The sequence below is a fragment of the Chanodichthys erythropterus genome, chromosome 4 (genome assembly GCF_024489055.1).
Source record: "Chanodichthys erythropterus isolate Z2021 chromosome 4, ASM2448905v1, whole genome shotgun sequence".
Taxonomy (NCBI): domain Eukaryota; kingdom Metazoa; phylum Chordata; class Actinopteri; order Cypriniformes; family Xenocyprididae; genus Chanodichthys; species Chanodichthys erythropterus.
This window is the reverse complement of record NC_090224.1, coordinates 16,536,773-16,559,041: the sequence shown is the minus strand read 5'-3', so window position 1 is coordinate 16,559,041 and position 22,269 is coordinate 16,536,773. Positions and strand designations below refer to the sequence as shown.

General features: G+C 40.5%; 1 protein-coding gene across 1 annotated transcript in view; it reads left to right on the top strand.

The window, feature by feature from the left end:
* The window catches only part of slc35f1 (solute carrier family 35 member F1), a 114,195-nt gene that overhangs the window by 59,480 nt on the left and 32,446 nt on the right, over nt 1-22,269 (top strand). Inside the window, exons 3-6 of the mRNA XM_067383183.1 lie at nt 2,728-2,855; nt 14,778-14,937; nt 15,739-15,895; nt 21,869-21,921. Of these exons, the coding sequence (XP_067239284.1) occupies nt 2,728-2,855; nt 14,778-14,937; nt 15,739-15,895; nt 21,869-21,921 (498 nt within the window). The remainder of the gene's footprint in view (nt 1-2,727; nt 2,856-14,777; nt 14,938-15,738; nt 15,896-21,868; nt 21,922-22,269) is intronic.

Sequence of the window (22,269 nt, the reverse complement as noted above, 5' to 3'; positions counted from 1 at the left end):
ATCTATAGTAAAATGTTTGATTTCCTTTGGGGAGACATGCTGTTACAAACTGCTCTGTCACAAAGGTTGAGGATCCAAACGCATCTTTATTGAGGGTAATCCAGAATCATAATCCATATAACAGGCTAAGGGTCAAACAATCCAAACATAAAACAAGGTCCAACAAACACAGGCAAACAAGAAAATCCAGAACAACAGGTAGAGAATCAAACTGCAAAACACAGGAAACCAGGCTATCGCTCGGAATTGCAGTTTAACACAAATACAAGACTTCGCAATGAGCGAGTGAAAACACAAACGAGTTAATGACACACAGGTGGAAGTAATCAGACCATAATGAGTCCAGGCAATGGGTTATGGGAAATGTAGTTCATGATGGAAAATCACAGGAGTCTGGAGGAGTGCCCTCTTGTGGATATCATAGGAACTTCAGCTGGTGGATGGTACATGCCTTCTTACATGTTTGTAAAAAGGATTTGACATCTGTAGGATTTGGTTGTCATTGATGTTAAATTGCATCTGCCTTTGCCTGCAGCATCTCATTTTACCTTTACTTATGAGAATGTCATGTCTTATTCATTCATTTTATTCTTTGAAGCCATTTAACAGTCACAGTTAAAATCTTAACTGCCAGTTGTTAATTCAATTAATGCTGTTTTAGATTAGAAACTGAATAGGAAAGGATGAATACAGATTATTGAAATATTCAGTATAATGAACATACAGTGCATTATAATGCATTAAGATCTCAGGAAATGTCACCTAATAGATTGATAATGCTTAATGCAGACCATTCCTCCCTTTAATTGCACAATATTTCATGTACAGTGTCTGTCACACAGTCTCAGTGGGAAATGGATTTATCCTTATGCTTAAATTGTTCAGTTCTTCAACTGCTTCTCTGTTTTTGTTTTAACATAAAGTACTTTTATAATCACAGAATACAAATGCAAGTTTTCTGCTGGTCTATGAGCATCTTGTTCAGAAATCTTTCTTTCTTGGTCTGCAGATTTTCTCGTGACTTTTCAATTGTTCTTAACTTTCATTTCCTAATTAAATTTCACATTGTGGAAGCTGCAAGAACAAAACATTTGTTTTGTGTTGGATTAGATTAGAGCAATTATCTTATTTTTTTTGATATTTTGTCTACTGCCTAGATGAGCCACCCTGTGAGCTTTGAAATGTTCAAAAATGCCTAATGACTCAATTAACTTTTAAGATCTTACAATAAAACACTAGTGGTTTAACAGGAAGTTAAACTTTGAGAAAAATGGAAAAGAAAATGATCCCCCCCAAACTATTAATGTCAGACTGCCCATTAAAAGTTTCTGGAATATGTAGAGAGGTTTGTTCCCTGCAGAGATTGTCTTCACTTCTGTTCACTTATAGAAAATCAAAACGACTGAGAAGGCTAGTGTCATGGCCAATGCCTGCAAGAGAAAGTGTGTGATCCACCTTCCACTCTGCTTCAGCTGAAATAATAAGCATAATGGGGAAACTGAGTTTGAAAGTCTGCAAAGGCGTTTGTTCCTAAGTTCTCCTCATCTTGCTTTATTACCTGCAGTGCTTCTGCAGTTATGATCCTATAGAAAACCCATTTTTATATCAAGATCAGCTTTGCTGTGTCAAGAGATTACTGCAGTATTTTAATAAAACCTCTGTGAAGAAAACGGGTTGTTGTATTTCATTTCTTCAGGGTCGGCAGGATCCCTTTGCGCCCATAGAAAAATCTGTAGACCTGTTTTTGGATAATCTGTAGTTTCTTGGAAATTGACAAATTATATTTATTTTGACCTATGTTTACTAATCTTGTATTTGGCTTATTTTTCTACCATGTCATATATCATGTGGGAAGTACATTTTAAATTTAAATACATCTTATATTTAAAAAAAAAAAAAATATATATATATATATATATATATATATATATATATATATATACACACGAGTACACAATGGTTCAAAAGTTTTTTTTTCTTTTAGAAAGAAATATCTTAAGCAAGGCTGCATTTATTTGATCAAAAATACAATAAAAATATGAAATATTATGAATTATGATGCCAAAGCTGATTCTTCAGTGTGACATGATGCTTCAGAAATCATTAATATGCTGATTTGCTGCTCAAGAGAAACTTCTTATTATCATTGTTGAAAATATTGTGCTGCGTAGTATTTTTGAGGAAACTTTGATGTATTTTTTCAGCATTGTTTGATAAATATTAAGTTCAAAAGAACATAATTTGTTTGATATAAAAATATTTTGTAACATTGTCACTTTAATTGAATACATCCTTGCTGAATAAAAATATCAATTTCCTTCAAGAAAGAAAAAAAAGAGGTAGTTTTGTATATACAAATTATTTGTTTATTCTTTTTGGGGTCATTTTTTATTTATTATACGGTACCATCTACTCCATGTTACATGCATCCCTAATCTATCCTTAAAATCTGAGGTCAAGGATTTATAGGAATCATATTCCAGGACCATCAGCAAATCCATGCAGGATTATGTTCTGCTTATTGTTCTGACCATATTAATATCTGCCTTCAATCTGCTTGACGTCAAACCAATTCAACCAAGTGATTGTTTTCCCAAAGAATTTGTTCCTAATAAGTTCATATTGATTGTGTAAAATGATTTATACTACAGCAGACTCTCTTTACACACACATAATATAAGGCTCTTAATAAGTGAATTCACAATGTACCTTCATGTTTTCCCACAGGAGAGGAGAATCTACTAGCGATACTGAAAAGAAGATGGTGGAAGTACATGATTCTGGGATTGATTGATATAGAAGCCAATTACCTTGTCATCAAAGCCTACCAGTACACCACACTGACAAGCGTTCAGGTAGGTTACACCCCAGCAAGTGTGTGTTGTTCATTGTGAGGGAAAGAAAAGAAAGACTGTGAAACAGCCAATGTCTTAAGAAGCAAAAATGCAGAGGCTTGAGGCCTTTGTTACGTCTGTCCGATCGGCCATTAAAGCTCGGCTGTTTGCCTCACATTGCGCTTGTCATTTAATCTTCATTAAAGCACTGTTAGTGCTGAAAGAGCCTTATTCACGTCACTGCTAATGGTGTTTGATTAGTGGCCAGAGGAGGTCTCAATGATTATTAGAGATTCCAGCAGAGAAAAGGATCGATTTTTTTCACTTCTCACTCTTCCATTGCCATCACCAACGGTCATTACGAGCGCCCTTGTAGACGCAAAGACTGTCATCAACTATTTGTTCGAGAATGTACTGGCATCCAGGCATAAATTAGCCTAGCCTACCCTACCATTAGACACTTAAAGGGACATTCAGACAGGCTTTATCAGGTGTGAAGGTGTAGCTGAGAGGATCAGCTCTGATCAATAAGGATTTTATAATGTGGACAAAAGAGTATACATCTTAAAACAAGACTGTGTGTTGTTGTTATTGATTTCTTTGTGATAAGATCCCATAGCATTATGATAGCATGTGACTACAGGTGAATACAGATGCTGTGCCATATTTATAAGCCCCAAAACACACACAAACAAAAGGCACCATTCCCTCTCAAAGTTTTGTTAGTATTGATTGCAACTTTAAAAAAAACCCTCTATTGATCACTAACTTTCATGATTATTGTTTGTAAAAATGGAGTTGTGCCAAAAATCACCCATTCACGTGGCTAAATTTGGTGAGTTCAATTGAATTGAACCTTCCACAGATCATTTGTTTTGAAAATTCACAAAATTGCACTGCAAAAACCTGCATCTTATTCACAAACAATCCACAATCAAGTTTAACCAGATGCAAGTATTTCAGTGAATCAATTTGCATTGTTTTTTCTGATTTTTTTTTCTGCTAATTTTCAAATTTGTTTCAGTATAAACAAAACAGATAGTGTAGGACATATAAACATTGTAATCATTCTTTTCTTTTTCCATGGAAATCAAAAGGAATTAGCATGGAAATGTCAAAGCTGCTCTTATCTATATAATGAAACTGCATGATCACTGGCTGTCAAGTTTAATTGCTGCTTAGATTCGTTTATTAAACACAGTAATACTGTATATTAGCTCAGGATCTGAATCTAATCCACTTGCTGGCAACTTTACTACTAGACGAACATGTCTTGGACATACATAATTGTAGTAGATTTAAGTTCGTAGTGGGGAAGGAAGTGGTCAGGGACGCCGAACAACTGCTGACTGAGTCTTTATTGAATGTCAACAGAAGGACTGTGCAACGCACAACAACGAAAATAAACAATCCACAAAGGGCTTCACTCCAGGTTCGGCATACGCTATCCACAAGGGCTTCTCTCCAAGTTTGGTTTACACCATCCACAAGGGCTTCACTCCACGAACCTCGACTCGACTCAGTCAACAGTTCCCCTCTCTCTCACACGCTCCTGCTTCTCACGGCGTTTTAACCTGTCTCCGCGCCAATCACTGGAATGAGAAACAGGTGTTCGTGATTTGTATCCAACCCACTCACTTACCAAGCGTCTCCCGCTATTCTCTCCGGTTGCAGACCTCGCTGAACCACGCCCCCCTCACCACATACCCCCCCCGCCCGACTCAGGCCGGGGAGCCGTCCGGCCTGCGCCCCCCCCCCCCCCCCCATTTCTGGAGAGGAAATCGGCCACAGCCATTCGAACACCCGGCCTGTGGACCACCTTGAACTTAAAAGGCTGTAAAGCCAGATACCAACGAGTGATCCGCGCGTTGGTATCCTTCATGCGGTGGAGCCACTGCAGGGGAGCGTGGTCCGAACAGAGAGTGAATTCCCGTCCCAGGAGATAATAGCGGAGGGTGAGGACGGCCCACCTGATTGCCAAACACTCTTTTTCTACGGTACTGTACTTAGCTTCTCTCTTCGAGAGCTTACGGCTAATGTACAGTACCGGCCGCTCCTCACCCTCTATCTCCTGGGACAGGACAGCACCCAGCCCCCTGTCCGACGCGTCAGTCTGCAACAGAAAAGGGAGAGAAAAGTCAGGAGAGTGAAGCAATGGCCTGCCACATAGAGCAGCTTTTACCTGGGTGAAAGCCTGCTGGCACGGCTCCGTCCACTGGACCGTATCTGGAGCATCCTTTTTAGTTAGATCAGTCAACGAGCTGGTGAGGGCCGAATAATTAGGTACAAACCTTCTATAATATCCCGCCAGCCCGAGGAACTGTCTAACCTCCTTTTTGGTCTTGGGGCGCGGACAGGTCGCAATCGCTGCCGTCTTGTCAATCTGGGGACGCACCTGCCCATGCCCCAAGTGGAAGCCCAGATACCTTACTTCCACGCGCCCAATTGCACACTTCTTCGGGTTGGCCGTGAGCCCAGCCGCTCTCAGCGATCTCAGGACGGCTCTCACATGCTGCATATGCCGCTGCCAATCATTACTATAGATGATAATATCATCTAGATAGGCAGCCGCAAATGCAACATGGGGCCGGAGAATTTTATCCATGAGTCGCTGAAAGGTGGTCGGTGCCCCGAACAGCCCGAACGGAAGCGTAACAAATTGGTGTAATCCGAACGGCGTCGTGAAAGCTGTCTTTTCTTTGGATAAAGGCGACAAGGGGATCTGCCAGTACCCTTTCGTTAAGTCCAGTGTCGAATAAAATCGAGCCGCACCTAGCCGGTCAAGCAATTCGTCCACCCGCGGCATTGGATACGCGTCGAATTTCGACACTGCATTCACCCTGCGATAGTCCACGCAGAAACGAACCGAGCCGTCGGTCTTAGGAACCAAAACTATAGGGCTCGCCCAGTTACTGCTGGACTCTTCTATTACTCCCATTTTCAGCATTGCCTCTAATTCGTCCTGAACTACCTTTTTTTTGTGTTCAGGTAATCTATACGGCCGGCTGCGAACAACCACGCCCGGCTCCGTCTCGACATGGTGCTGAATGAGGTTGGTACGTCCCGGCAGGGGAGAGAACACGTCTGCAAATTCCTTTTGCAATTTGGATAAATCAGTGAGCTGGGAGGGCGAGAGGTGATCTCCCCCCGGGACCAGAGCGAGAGATTGAGATTTTACATTTGCCTCTGGTCCGAGATCATCCTCCCCACTAATCACCGTCGCCAGCATCACTGATTCTGCCTCATTCCATTTTTTTAGGAGGTTGAGGTGATAGATTTGACGTGCCCCCCTCCTGTCGGACCGTACCACCTCGTAATCGAGCTCGCCGACTTGCCGTGTGACCTCAAAGGGTCCTTGCCACTTTGCAAGTAATTTCGAACTGGAAGTAGGGAGCAATACAAGCACTTTTTCCCCCGGTGCGAATTTACGTAGGTTAGACCGTCTGTTATACAGTTGGCTCTGTCTGTGCTGGGCCTGTAACAAATTCTCCATTGATAGCCGCCCCTTTTGATCGCAAGTCCAGCACATACTGAATTTCATTTTTGGCCTGAGATGGTCCGTCCTCCCAAGTTTCTCTGAGGACATCCAGCACCCCACGGGGCTGGCGCCCAAAGAGAAGCTCGAAGGGGGAAAACCCCGTGGAGGCTTGCGGGACCTCTCGTACTGCGAATAACAGAGGTTCCAACCACTTATCCCAATTTTTGGCGTCCTCTTGAACGAACTTACGAATCATGGATTTAAGCGTGCGATTAAAACGTTCGACCAGCCCGTCCGTTTGTGGGTGAAAGACGCTGGTACGAACCGATTTAATGCCCAATAATTCGTACAGTTCGCGTAACGTGCGTGACATAAACGCCGTGCCTTGATCAGTGAGGATTTCTTTTGGAATCCCCACCCGGGAGATTAAGCGAAACAGTGCATCCGCAACACTTTTAGCAGAAATGTTGCGGAGAGCCACTGCTTCAGGATATCGTGTTGCATAATCAACAATGACTAATGCAAAGCGATGTCCCCTTGCTGATCGTTCTAATGGCCCGATGAGGTCCATACCAATTCTCTCGAAGGGGACCTGCATTAATGGAAGTGGGCGCAATGGTGCTTTTGGGTTGGCCGGTGGGTTCACCAACTGGCATTCACGACAAGACGCGCACTACCTGCGTACATTCTCGTGAATGCCCGGCCAGAAAAACCGGGTCATGAGACGATTTAGTGTCGCTGCCTGTCCCAAATGCCCCGCCATTGGATTAGAATGAGCCGCGTGGAAAAGCATTTCCCTGCGGCTCTTTGGCACTAATAACTGGGTTGTATCTTCTTTTGTCTGAGTGTCTTGGGTCACTCGATACAACCTATCTTTTATAATCGCGAAATACGGGTAAGCAAGCGGACGTCCAGGCTGGAGAGGCTGACCATCAATCATCGAGACCCTATCAAATGCATTTTTTAATGTCTCATCCTGAGACTGCTCCAGGGGAAAATCATCGCGTTCCGGAAGAATTAGTCTTCCGGCTTCACTCCGATCCCCTGCAGCAGAACTCTCCGGTCTCTGATCAGTCTCTCCCACCTGTACTCGCGCTTGCTCACCCCGCGTTCTTTTCCCCCAAGAGGCATCCGAGCAAAGACATCCCAATAATTGTTTAAACGCGGGCCAATCCGTTCCCAAAATTATCGGATGCCGGAGGTGCGGGTTAACTGCCACCTCAACACTATGCTTTTGTCCCCTAAATTTAATTATGACGGACATTACGGGATATTTTACCACATCCCCGTGCATGCACCGAACCCCAACCATGCGGCCTGTATCCAATGCCCCAGACGAAATCAGGCTTTGATAGAGAGAGGTTTGGTTACAGCCCGAGTCCACCAAAGCCTGATAGGTACCCCCCTTGATACTCACAGGTATTTGGTACCCGCCAGCCTGACCAGGGGCGGCCTGAGGTTCGTCGGGGACCCGGATCACCGTCCCGACCTCCATAACCGGACATTTATCCACAAAATGATCCGGATCCCCGCACCGCCAACAGGCCGGCCCAGACCTGCCCGCCGCCCCAGTGGCAGAGAGTGGGCTGAATACATGGCGCGGAGAGAGGGGAGAAGCAGGAGCGGGGTCCGTCCCGGCAGCAGGGAGTCCCGCCCCTCTGGGTCCGTAGGAAGGTGCCTGCCCTCGGGGCGGAACACGAGGTGGGCCGGGCGGACGAGACCTAGGGAGAGGGACAGGTCTAGAGAGAGAGGGGGACAAAAGAGAGGGAGAGAGAGAGGCAGCTGGGAGGGGTTCGCCGCCCCCTTGGCACGCCACCAGATGATCCTCCGCCAGTTGGATGGCTGAGTCCAGCGACGTGGGGCGGTGGCACTGGACACACTCGGCCGTCTTCTTTGGGAGCCGAGTGATGAATTGCTCCAGCACCACGCGATCGACGACCAGGTCCACGTCGCTTCCCTCAGCCAGCAACCATTTGCGGCACGAGTCCCGGAGCTGCTGGGCCAACGTGAAGGGCCGGCCGGACTCACCCAGGTCGAGGGAGCGGAAGCGCTGTCGGTGCTGCTCCGGGGTCCGACCGACCCGCTGGACGATGGCCCGCCGTAGGTCTTCATAGACCAGGAGGTTCGGGACGGGGAGCTGCTGTGCCGCCACCTGTGCTTCTCCTGAGAGGAGCGGGACCAGCCTCATCGACCACTGGTCCCGCGGCCATTTACACGCCTCCGCGGATCTCTCGAAGAGGTCTAAGAACACCTCTGGATCATCCAGTGGACCCATCTTATTTAATGGCAGGTGGACAGGCACAGCGGGTGGTTCGGTGGGCTCCCGGGGAACCTCCCGGTCAATCCAGCTCCGGAACGCCTCGCGGTCCTCCTGCTGGGTTTGTAGAATGGCTTGGAAACACCGCTCCTGGTCGCCTCTTAACTCCAGCAGGGCCTGTTGTTGTTCGCGGTGCAGGACCGCGAGGGACGCGATGATGTCCGCAAATGTGGCGGAGGACGAAGATTGCATGGCGACGTGCTCACCGACTTCCTTCCCGGGTTTCGGCACCAGTGTAGTAGATTTAAGTTCGTAGTGGGGAAGGAAGTGGTCAGGGACGACGAACAACTGCTGACTGAGTCTTTATTGAATGTCAACAGAAGGACTGTGCAACGCACAACAACGAAAATAAACAATCCACAAAGGGCTTCACTCCAGGTTCGGCATACGCTATCCACAAGGGCTTCTCTCCAAGTTTGGTTTACACCATCCACAAGGGCTTCACTCCACGAACCTCGACTCGACTCAGTCAACAGTTCCCCTCTCTCTCACACGCTCCTGCTTCTCACGGCGTTTTAACCTGTCTCCGCGCCAATCACTGGAATGAGAAACAGGTGTTCGTGATTTGTATCCAACCCACTCACTTACCAAGCGTCTCCCGCTATTCTCTCCGGTTGCAGACCTCGCTGAACCACGCCCCCCTCGCCACAATAATGAACTGCTAAGTTGTTTGGGTCATGTCTTGTCTCGCTTAGGGCCCTAGCCAGGACTACCTCAAAATAATAGGTGCATGACATCCCTGGACTTATTTGTTTTCAAAAGTCTCATTTTTTGGAACGTGCCCACTGCGACCAATCAGCTGGTACCGCCAGTTCAGAACTTCTCTGGTGCCTGTGCAGCACAGCCTGTGCTATACTGACTTTACTGAGCGTTATCTGTCTCTGTGTTCTCTGCTCAGCACAAAAGAGAATTAGACTCTCAGTGTCATTCAGTTCATACTGCCCAGAGCCACTGGAGACTCTGATCAGACACTGGAGCCAGACGCAGATGCTGCTGCTGGTCAATCAAACACAGAAACCCAGAAGCACGCCACCAGAGTTCTTAATTATTTCTACTGCTTTGGTGTGCAACCAACTTTAATATAAATACTGTAGATGGGCGACGCTTTGTTAAAACAAACAAACAAAAAACAGTTAAAGCAACAATGGTAGGAAAATGTCTTATTATAGAATTTATATACTGTTGGTTAGATAGTATGATTAAGCGTTATTTATGATAATTTTATGATAATTTATAGGGCTGGGTAAAAAAATATTGATTTCTAGATTTTAATTTTTCTAGATTTTCGATTCTTATTTTTACAAACTGATATTGATTATTAAATCCCAAGAATCCATAGTCTGTCCTGTTTTCAGTTGATGAACGAACGGAACATTTTAGCGCGCCTCCGATTTCAAGTCTCAGATTTCAAATTCTGTGCATTATATTATGAAATTCAAAAAATAAATACTGTATTGGCACTGTTTAATGTGGCATGACAGATCGCTGTAGCCTCAGTTCAAGAGAAGCGGCAGTGCCAAGCCCACTTGAACTGACCCTCTCCTCCACTTTAATACAAGTTACAGCATGAAAAAAACATAAATGAACATCTGAAGGTATGTTAAAAGATATAGTACAACTTGCCGAAATCCATATCATGTCACGTGTAATAGCTCAATCAGTGTTTCGACCACGGAAAGTCTTCATTAAAATAGCTTATATACAATGTCACGTAACGTCACATTTACTTAAGAAAAACCATATTCAGTGACCATAAACTCGTTAGTCAGCTAGAAAAATAAACCCTAGAGAGGAGCATGTAGATAAATATATGCACCATATTACATATATAATTGGAGAAGAAATATGATTATGTATTTCTAAAGTTAGTATTATAACTTTATTTATTATAAAAAACTTAATTCATGGGTGTAAGTGTTTGTATATAAGTTAATTTCAACCTTCAATATTATAAAGAAGTACCAGCTGACTCCCATGTACAGTTTACAGCATTAGTTTAGAGATTTTTTTTTTCCTTGACAAAATGCCCTGTGTATCTGATATATATCCAAAATAATTGAAATTGAATCGAAGTGAAATCGGAATGGAATTGAATCGAAAGCTTAATAAAAATCTAATCGAATCAATACCCAGCCCTAATAATTTATAATAATTTCAATCAATTAAAGTGTTCAAATTCATTTGAACACTTAAATTGATGTGTTACAGTACATATATTGCATTTTACAATGTCATTGCATTTTTGTCCTGTCTTAAATAGTTAGACGTAAACTTTCCTTGAGTGCAAGGTTAAGCCAAAATTAGACTGTATATCATTGGATGAAAATGAGCAACACTTGTTTGGAACGGAGTGCTGCATGCAAATGAGCAATAGATAACTGTTACAGATTTATAAAAGGAACGGCACTGATGACAAACTGCAAAACTTTGAAAAACTTTAGATTCCAGCATTGACACTCAATATAACACTCTAATGAACTGAACCTCCGGCTTGAAAATAATTCAGTGTTAGATGCATTTATTAAATGAACAGATACTTTTACCCAAAGTGACTTCAGCAAGGAAAGAAAGTGAAAGTGAAAGTGAATGTGACGTGACGTAGCCAAATATGGTGTCAGAATTTGTGCTCTGCATTTCATTTTTGTTGCGGTGTCTGGGGAGTGATTGGGGGTTAGGCGTCTTGATCAAGGGCCCCTCAGTTGTGGGTAATGAGAGTGGAAGAGAGCGCTGTTCATTCACTCCCCCCACCTTCATTTCCTACTGGTACTGAGACTCAAACCCACAACCTTCAGGTTACAAGTCTGACTTTCTAACCAGTAGGCACAACTGCCATACAAGTTATTCATCAGGAGACAGGTAACATTAGGTGCTCAAAACAAAGTTCCAAAGTTGGCCAGACTGTTGAGATTACATTACAAAAATGTACATTTGTGCAGCTTAAGCCCCTAATTATTATTTTACAAATATGTTTTATATTATGTTTTACTGTTGTCTATAATATGTTCTTTTTCCAACTTTATTAAAGTTATATGAAGTATATTTCTTTTATTCAACAGTTGAACGGACACTTATGTACAGTAAATTAGGGGGAAAAAAACAGGAGTGTCCCAAAGACGCATTGTGTTTGTTGATATTTCAAAAGCCTCCAGAAAAAACCTGGAATACATTACACGACTTTTGCTCAGACTTCTGCCCTGAATTGCAGAAAGTCTGTGCCAGTCTACAGATTTTGGGCAGACAGAATTCACATAAAATTATGATGGGCACAGACTTTTTAGCGTCAGACTATGATTCCACCCAGTCAGAGGATATCAAAACATTTTAGAGCAGAGTTCCTTTGTGATTAGCCTTTTGAACAAACAATTTAGTGAACAATTCAATGACTCACTCATTAAATCACTTGTCTCCACCTACTGGCGTATTGATGTAACAGAATCTTTTCCATCTATCTACTACAGTAGAATAAAACTGAACACTTGGTACATCAGAAAAGAGAAATTAAAATGACTAATGTGATTTTAATGATTCTTACACTGGTTGAGATCCCACATTAATTGGTACAATATATAATAATCTATATAATAAATTAGAGTATTAACAATAACTGTAGTAATTAGGGTTTGTTGTTGTCAAAGTAAATTCAATATGCAAGTAACAGTACAACAGTAAATTGTAGATTAAATGTTGATTTCATAGGGTAAATCCATATGCACATGCAGCCCAACTTTCTCAACTGTTGAACTTTACATTGTGTACAGGAGGAATCAAATGAAGTCACAAACACAGACATATTAAGTGACTGATAAACAAGCCAGAGGCTTGAACAGAGCTAGTGCATTTTCAGCTCTAAATTGGAAAAAACATTTTCACATTTTTTAGCACTATAGCTTTTTTGATGAGGTCAGTTGGGTTGCTGCTCATCCCACACGGGAGAGCGTCATGTTGTGCTCTTCTTCGTGTGAGGAGATGCTTCCTACTTCCCAAACTTTTCCATGCCTTTTTCCCCTGTGACTCACAACTAGCATATTTCTCTTACAACATTTCTATATAGACCGTAATGAGGTTACACAATGGCTCATCAATATTAATAGGCAGTCATGCCGAACCATGCGATGGAGCCGCTCTTTAAAACATTTGCCTATTAAGGGTAGATGATTACTTGTTATAGATGGTCATGGTGTTGGCTGAGGTCCAGAATGCAAATGTCCTTACTAATTCAGCTTATATATTCTCTTCTCCCTCTCCTTTTTTCTCTTTTGTGTTATCGTCTGAGCCAAAAAAATGAAGCATTTTAACAAATATCTCTGGTCTTGGTGCATAAATGGAGGCGTTGTATAAATTTTATGACCTCTATATCTCTTGTGTGTCCTTCAGTCATTGAGGCCTCTTTTCAATACCTTACTAGAGGAATATGAACAGGTTGGAGCTGAACATTTGTATCAGTTAACTCATGTAAGCCCATGAGTGAGCACTGCAACATCATGGCAGATTTATTAAAGATTGCTATTTAAGACGTTAAATCTCTTGAAGTGCACTGACCCGCCCTCTGGCACTTTGTTTACATTTACTATAAGAACTACTGTCTAAAAATAGGAATAATATTAACTAATTATGCATCTTTTGAAATGTCTAAGGGTTTAGTGTCAATCTACAGTCTGTTTAATGATACAGATGCTCCAGCAACAGTAATATTGTCATTTGTGTCAGGAGTAAGTACTGTAAGTAAATGACAACATACAGATTCAAAACGGCACTTCATACCTTTGTCATGAAATAGCAATTGCGAGATGAATCCAATCAGTCGCACGTGGATAAAATGTCCATTACAAGCCTCCATTGGAAAACATTCAACAGCACCTTTTGTCCACAAAAGCATTAAACCCATGAAATATTGATATATTATCCATTGTTTACATCAGATTTCACCCAAACTCTCTGCCCTTCATCGTCGTTCTTCAAGAAATTATGCAATATGAGCAGTTATAAACTGTATATGATCATATACATTAGACTCTCATAAACAAATGAGCCCATCTCCAAAGTTTATTTTTTTCAAAATAGGGCTTATTCATTTGATTAACAATTCATATTGTTAATTTGTTCGTTATAATATTAGTTAGTTCTATAATTTGTTCCATTGATTATTGTTTCTTTGTTTGTTCTACAACATTGTTCATTTGTTCATTAATAATTCGTTCAATTGTTAATTTGTTTGTTCTAATGTTTGTTTGTTCTAGAATGTGTTCCATTGTTAATTTGTTCATTATAATGTTCGTTCATTCTGTAATTTGTTCGTTCTGTTTGTTTGTTCTACAATGTGTTCCATTGTTAATTTGTTCGTTCTAATGTTCGTTTATTGTATAATACGTTCCATCGTTCATTTGTTTGCTCTAATGTTCGTTTGTTCCATAATTCGTCCCATTGTTCCATTGTTGGTTCTAATGTTTGTTCATTCTATTATTTGTTCCATTGTTCATTTGTTTGTTATGCTTGTTCATTCTATTATTTGTTCCATCGTTCATTTGTTTGCTCTAATGTTAGTTTGTTCCATAATTCGTCCCATTGTTCCATTGTTTGTTCTAATGTTTGTTCACTGTATAATTCATTCCATCATTCATTTGTTTGCTCTAATGTCCATTTGTTCCATAATTTGGCCCATTGTTTGTTCTAATGTTTGTTCATTTTATTATTTGTTCCATTGTTCATTTGTTTGTTCTAATGTGGCTTGTTCTATATTTTGTTCCATTGGTCATTAGTTCATTTGTTTGTTCATTTATATGGATGGATCATTCTATTGTTGCCTATCAAGTTGGCCACACTTCCACAGGAAGTTGGATTGGAATGAAATTAAGTGTTCTTGTATACTGTATAATGGATTTTTTTTTCTAAATTACATTAAATATATAAATAAGTCTTTGTTAAACCAAACTTTACTTTTCTAGTAGAAATCCCATTTATATGAATTTATTTGAGTTTCAATTAATTTTACATTCAAATTTGTGTTTGTTTCCTCAATTCAACTCCAGGAATTGGATCAGTATTTAAAAGGCACTCTCAGTTGCATTTGTAAGCTATTTTTACATTCTGCATGAACTTATTTCCTGTTTTTTATTTTTATTTTTATTGAATTCTTCAAATTGTTCCACAGCTGCTGGACTGCTTCGTGATCCCCGTGGTGTTGCTGCTGTCGTGGTTCTTCCTGTTAGTCAGGTATAAAGTGCTGCACTTTGTGGGTGTGGGCGTGTGTCTCCTGGGCATGGGCTGCATGGTGGGCGCCGACGTCCTGGTGGGCCGACAACAAGGCCTCGGTAAGTCTTCATCCCTCCACGGCGGCATCACAGCAGTGTCACGGTACACCCTGAATATTAACCCGCACAATAACCCTCTCTCATTTCCCCTGGGTAGTGTTTTGTTTCACGAGCAGCCACAGTCCAGACGTTACATCAGTGTAAAGCACTGCCAAATCCTCCTGAGAATCCTGGATCATGCGGATTGATTCAGTTTCAGAGTCTGTTATTAAATATTAATGAACAGTAGGGGCTTGTCCACATAATTTCACACACAGCTTTCCCCAAGGGGCGGCCTAATGAAAACCATACTAATTTGCAGTGATTCCGCTGTTGTTAGAGTTGTCTGAGAATAACTTACCACTGAGTGAATGTTACATTTATATTAATACATTTGGCTGATGCTTTTATCCAAAGCGACTTACAGTGAATTCAAGGTATTTGTTTTATTGGTATGTGTGTTCCCTTGAAAATGTAACCCTTGATTTGGCTTTTAACACATGCATTGCTTTACCTGTTGAGCTACAGAAATTAGAATATTATTTTTATTGTCATTGTTTTTTTGAGTTTGATGTTTTCTTTTCAGCAAACAAAGAGAAATTTTTTAAAATTTTGTAATTCATATTATTAAAAACATTTTTTTTATTTATTTTAAAGGAAAATTAGTATTTGAGACTTGACTATGGATCAATGATGTTCTAAGAAATAGTTTCAGAATGAACATATTTGCATACAGTGTGTTTAGTTAGGATTTTAGCATATATAACCAGTAAGTGCATGGATTGCATTATCTAATATATGACTCATTTCTGTTTCATACAGGGGACCACAAACTCTTAGGGGATTTATTGGTTCTTGCGGGGGCGACGCTCTACGGGATCTCCAATGTTTGTGAGGAGTTCATTGTGAAGAACCTGAGCCGGGTTGAATTCCTGGGAATGATGGGTCTCTTTGGCTCCTTCTTCAGTGGTATCCAACTGTGAGTCTCCTACTCTAAACAGTCCATATATAACTTTAAAGACCAAATAATTGGAGTTTTGTGGCCTTTAAAGGGGTGGTTGATAATGATTTCACTTTTTTAACTTTAGTTAGTGTGTAATGTTGCTGTTAGAGCATAAACAACATCTGCAAAGTTATGACGCTCAAAGTTCAATGCAAAGGGAGATATTTTCTTTTAAATAATTCTCCGTTTAAGGACTACAACAAATGGCTGGTAGGGACTACAACGAGCTTCTTCCTGGGTTAGTGACATCACTAACCCTAAAATTTACATAAACCCTGCCACTGAGAACATGCAACTAAGGGGTGTGGCCATGTTATTGCAATACCGTACCTAACATTGATGCAATAGCATGTCATAAAAGCAAGATGACAAGTTATAACCGTAATTAAACTAAACTATATACCTGTTCTTCTTCATGCAGCATATATTTTCTGGCTCTTACAACAGATAATTTATAGATTATCATGACACAATATGCTAATCAATGACTTAAGATAGTTAACTCCACATCAGCTACATAAATTCATCAACTAACCATTCAGAAATGTCCTGGTGTATTCTACATGTTGTCACTTCTTCTTGAGTCTCTTCATCATTGTCCGACTCGGGTTTGAACATAAAAGGCTGACAGTTTCTGACATTTTCAGTGAGTCTGCGTGAGGTAATCGGAGCAGCTAACACAAGCTCTTGAAACTCCGCCCTCTTCTTGGGAGCAGAAGCTCATTTGCATTTAAAGGGACACACACAAAAGTGGAGTGTTTTTGCTCACCCTCAAAAACTGACAAATTTAACATGCTATTAAAAATTATCTGTTGGGTATTTTGAGCTAAAACTTCACATAGACACTGTGCAGACATCAGACTTATTTTACATCTTGTAAAAGTGGAATTTTATGACCCCTTTAAGGCTAATTCACATTGAGACAACAGATGCAACAGACACTTAAGGTTTTGTCAGATCAGCGTGTTACTCCTGTCGGAGTCTGTTGGCATCTGTCGGAGCTTGCTTTCACCGACTGAACATGCTGAATCGGCGTTTGTCAGTTTTGGAATGTCTGAGAAGAGACATGCTATAATCTGGTGACAGTCTGCATTTGTCGGCGAAGTGTGAATCGGCCTTCTGTTACAGTAGCTTTGTGGCTATTGATGTGATAATATATTTAATTGTCTATGCTAATTTCACCCATTTTTATATTAAATAATGACCTTTACTGTCATCTAATACTCACTTAAAGGTATAGTAAGCAATTTCTGAGAAACGCTGTTGATATTTGAAATCACCAAAACTAACACGCACCTATCCAAAAGGATCACACCCCTATCTCGATAGCTCCACCCCCAATTTACAAACACACTATGTAATACAGGCACCTCCCCCCTAATAAGTGTATTCGCCCCTTTCTGCTGATTGGCTACAAGTGTGTTTTGGTGCTCGGCCTGGTCCACTTTATACAGCGTTTCTCAGAAATCGCTTACTGTACCTTTTAAAGTTCAAATTTAACAGTACAAGTAGTTTAATAACACTGTTAAATATAATGTTTACCAAATCTCAAAATGAATATCCATTTTTAATACTGTACATTATAAAGTTTTCATGCTTAAATGAACTGATTGATTTTAGTTTATAGTTTTGTATTTATTATTATTATTTAACTTTTTATTTTTCATTTATTTAGACATAGTATAGAATTTTAATGTCTGCCATTTAACGATTATTGAAAATAATTACATAAAAATAATTATAGGCATATACGGTCAATGGAAAAAAAAAAAGCATGTTGGGTCCATATGGGTATAGTTATGAGATTTACCAATTTTAACCAACCCCTCATTGGTTTAGCCATCCTATGATGTAAACTAAAAGCTATAGTCCTTTGCCACAACCTCATGTATAAATGCACATAAACATATTTTACATATTCATAATGGCTAACATAGAAATAGTACAGAACCTTAAATATTTTTCATATTTTTTTTAAAATTCAAAACTGTTTATTTTGTTTGTTTTCAGGTTTAAATTAGACAATTAGTTTTGTTACAAAACTGTTCCATTTACACTTGGCAACATAACTGTCTCTCTAACTAATATAAATCTCTTCAGTTCCTGCGCCGTATGCAAATTCAACAGAGTTCACATCAATTAAAGCAACAGATATGAGCTTCATTTTATTTATCATCAGCTAATTTCAAGATCAGACCATAATTGGAGAAAGAGAGCAGCATCAGCACTGGTATGATAATTTAGTGTCACTACTTTTAATGAAGACAACTGTGTGTTGAGCTTCAGGATGTGATGCTGAACTTTCAGTTTCATTTGCTGCAGTTTGCACACATCGACTTGCTGAAGAGATGCTCAGCTACCTCTCTGTAGCGATACATGCTCCAGTAGCTCTGTCATATCTGGGGTACCGGGAGCCGTTATAACATGCTCTCTCATGTTTATTTTTTACCATTATGGGAGGTTGTAAAATTACATATGTGACTTCAACAACCAGATGCATTTTGTCCAGTTTCATCTGGAATGTGAAAAAACAGCTCTCTCTTTCAGTCTTTTCACAATTGGATAGCTATCCGATTGGAGAAAACACATGAAGTAGGGTATAGTGGGGGAAAAACACCCCCCAACTGTTTTTCCCAAAATAACCACTAGATTTGATCAAGATATGTTTTTGTTGTTGCTGTGGACTATTAAATTGACAAGAGTGATGCATAAGTATTTACTTGTGAAGCTTTCACTGGCAACGTACTTGAGAGAAAACGGATTTCACGTTAAGTGATCTAATTTTCAGCAGTAAGAAAATAAGTGTTTTAAAGCTTGATGTTTTGCAGAACATCACAGTTATATATAATATGAGAATAGTAAGGCCTGTAGTTAGGAAGTACTTGTAATTTAAGGAAAATATATTTGTATTTTTAGAATGACAAATTTTTTTTCAAACACTGTTTGTGGGGTAAAACGCTCCCAGCCACGAGGGGTAAAATGCCCCCTTCTCACTATCATAATTACTGTAGTTACTCTGTTCTGAACATCAAATTATTTGTTTTTACATCAAATTTAATCTAAGTGGTTGAATAAAAGTATTTGGACTTTTGTTTCATAGAAAAAAAATTACAAGTCCCTAAGGGGGGCGAGTTTCCACATGCATCACAGTCGTTTTGATGTGTGTGGAATGTTTAATAAGGACTCTATATACTTGGTTGAAATTTATAGCATTGACTACGTACAGCGGAACAAGCTGTTATCTGTCAGTCAGTAACTTGTATGCGCGTGATGCGCAGAGTTCACGCTAATGGTTTGTCAGAGCTGTGTGCTTTCACTAACTGGCACGGTTTAATTACAGCAAGGGAAGTTACATTTATTACATCAATAGATGTCTTTATGAGCGAGTCACTCTGTCACAAAGACTTTTATATTGAAACTTGCTGTGAACACGGAACAAGACGCAAATATGTCAAATGATTTGAGTAGTGCTGTCATGGGAAAACTGCTTAACTGTTAAAAGGACAAGATATCAGGACAGGACATTCAAACAGATTTTTTATTATGAACATAGGACTGACCTGAAGGAAAATGCTAAATCTAAATGCAGGTAATACACTGGTCACTCAATATATCTCCAACAATACTCTTCTACATAATGCAGTAAGCTTCAATGAACAAAATCAATAGAGAACAAACATATGTTTATGTTGCTAAGAGTTTTTGCTAAGACGGACGCAGCAACATACACACTCAGTGGCGCAGCGATACTTATGTAATGCGGTCAGCTGTATGCTTTCGGGAGTTTTACAACGGCTTCGAATGCAGTTCAACCAATCAGAATCAAGAACCGAAACTATCCGTTTTATAATAGAATTTATAACTTCTAACTTAATGGGTTAGTTCACCCAAAAATTAAAATTCTGTCATTTATTACTTACCCTCATGCCGTTCCAATCCCGTAAGACCTTCGTTAATCTTCAGAACACAAATTAAGATATTTAAGTTGAAATCCGATGGCTCTGTGAGCAATCAGGGAGCAATGGACACTTCCTCTCTCAAGATCCAAAGGTACTAAAAACACATCTAAATCAGTTCATGTGAGTACAGTGGTTCAATATTTATATTATAAAGTGACAAGAATATTTTTGAAGCGCCAAAAAAACCCTAAATAACGACTTATATAGTGATGGCCGATTTCAAAACACTGCTTCAGGAAGATTCAGAGCACAAATGAATCAGTGTATCGAATCATGATTCGGATGGTGTGTCAAACTGCCAACGGCTGAAATCACGTGACTTTGGCACTCCGAACAGCAGATTCGATACACTGATTCATCTGTGCTCCGATGCTTCCTGAAGCATTGTTTTGAAATCGGCCATCACTATATAAGTTGTTATTTAGTTTTTTTTGGCGCTCCAAAAATATTCTCGTCACTTTATAATATTAATATTGAACCACTGTAGTCACATGAACCTATTTAAATATTTTTTTAGTACCTTTATGGATCTTGAGAGAGGAAATGTCATTGCTCCCTATGGAGGCCTCGTGGAGCCGTCGGATTTCAACTAAATTATCTTAATTTGTGTTCCGAAGATTAACGAAGGTCTTACGGGTGTGGAACGGCATGAGGGTGAGTATTTAATGACAGAATTGTCATTTTTGGGTGAACTAACCCTTTAATAAAACAAGCTGTGTTACTATGAGGAATGATTACCTCAAAATGTTGGCTAGATCTGTATGCAGGTTTTACTTTATCTGAATGAAATACATAGACCTCTCTCGCTTTTGCTCACGTGGAAGTGGAATTAGGTTGACGACCCCTGCTATAGTCTATCATAATTGTGCCATTAATTAAGACCGTTTACACCACATTACTCTAGGTTTCCCAGTTAGCTGTTTTCTTGAGACTATTTAATGCTCTAGCAAGAGCTCACCTTTACATGGTTTTCATAGAAATGTAATGATTTTTCTAGTTTTCTAGATTGCGAGTTACCTGCTAACCCACAGTCACCTGCTGTCAGCCTCAGATCCTCCTCACAGTTTGACGTTTATAGAGCCTCCATGTTTAATTATCATTTCCACCAGAGCTGTTTGGATCTGCGACACCACATATCCCAGCTACTTCCAAGCATGAGCCAGCTGGAAGGTTTTCGTCTCTCTTCTTTTTTTATCCATCCGCAAACGAGGCCCATTTGGACCGCCTGCGTCCACCAGCAAGCGTACAGCAGCTCCAGCTGGAGTTGAATTTACCAGTCCTCTCATCTAACACCTTTATTCTCCCAGTGCCGAAGCTCCAGTGTGTTTTAACATCTATATTTGTGGCGTATTTACATAAACGCCAACGACACTGTTTATCCATGCCAGCTGGCTGTAATTATGCTGAAAGGCATTCATATCTGACAGCAGGCTGAAATTGTGGACGACAGTCAAGCCCTGCTTTCACTTAAAGTCTGACTGCTTCATAAAGGGCTCTGGAGGAAGCAGCGTGACAAGCCCACTGGATCTAGAATATTCTCTCTCTTTCTATGCCTTCATCAAATAGTTTCATCTGCAGGCTTCAGGAGCGTCTCCCGATGAGACTTGTAACCTTGGCAACAGATCATCAGCCCAGTCCTGTGGCGGCTCTACAGAGGTGTCACACGGGGCCAGAGGATTGTTTCCTGCCTGGCTTTAATTGTGCGTGGGGGAATGGGATGACCTGTCATTGTTAGTAAGTCGGTAAAAAGCTCATACAGAAGCGGGTGTGTGTCACAAGAATCCCTCGGACTGTTCAGAGGAGATCGACCGCTCTTTGCTCTGGCTGGCTGGATTTGTCACTCTGCCCGTTATTGCTGAGTTCGCCCACCTGTCAAAATGAAGCATGCTGTTGAGACTTCGGTGCTGTCGCTATTTATCTTTTATTGATGTTTTTGTTGGCTGTGCTCACCTTTGGCTGATAGGAGTTGTGCTGTGTTTCTGTTTTTCAGGGCCATTATGGAGCACAAGGAACTTCTGAAGGTGCAGTGGGACTGGCAGATCGGTAAGCCTCTGATTTTGAGTTTTCACACTTGGTTTGATTGCTTGAGCTGAAACCTGAGTTGCATTCAATCACCTTCTCCCTGTACCCACAAGTCTCTTTTGACAGTGCACAACTGACACTAAAAAACAGTTTTATTGCCAAAAAAATTCTAGACTAAACAAGTATTTTGTCAGATAAAATATCTAAAAAGATAACTTCATGACTATATATCACACAATTCTGACTTTATATCACACAATTTTTTCTTTATAACTCGCAATTCTGACTGTATATCACGCAATTCTGACTTTAGAACTCGCAATTCTGACTTTAGAACTCGCAATTCTGACTTTAGAACTCGCAATTCTG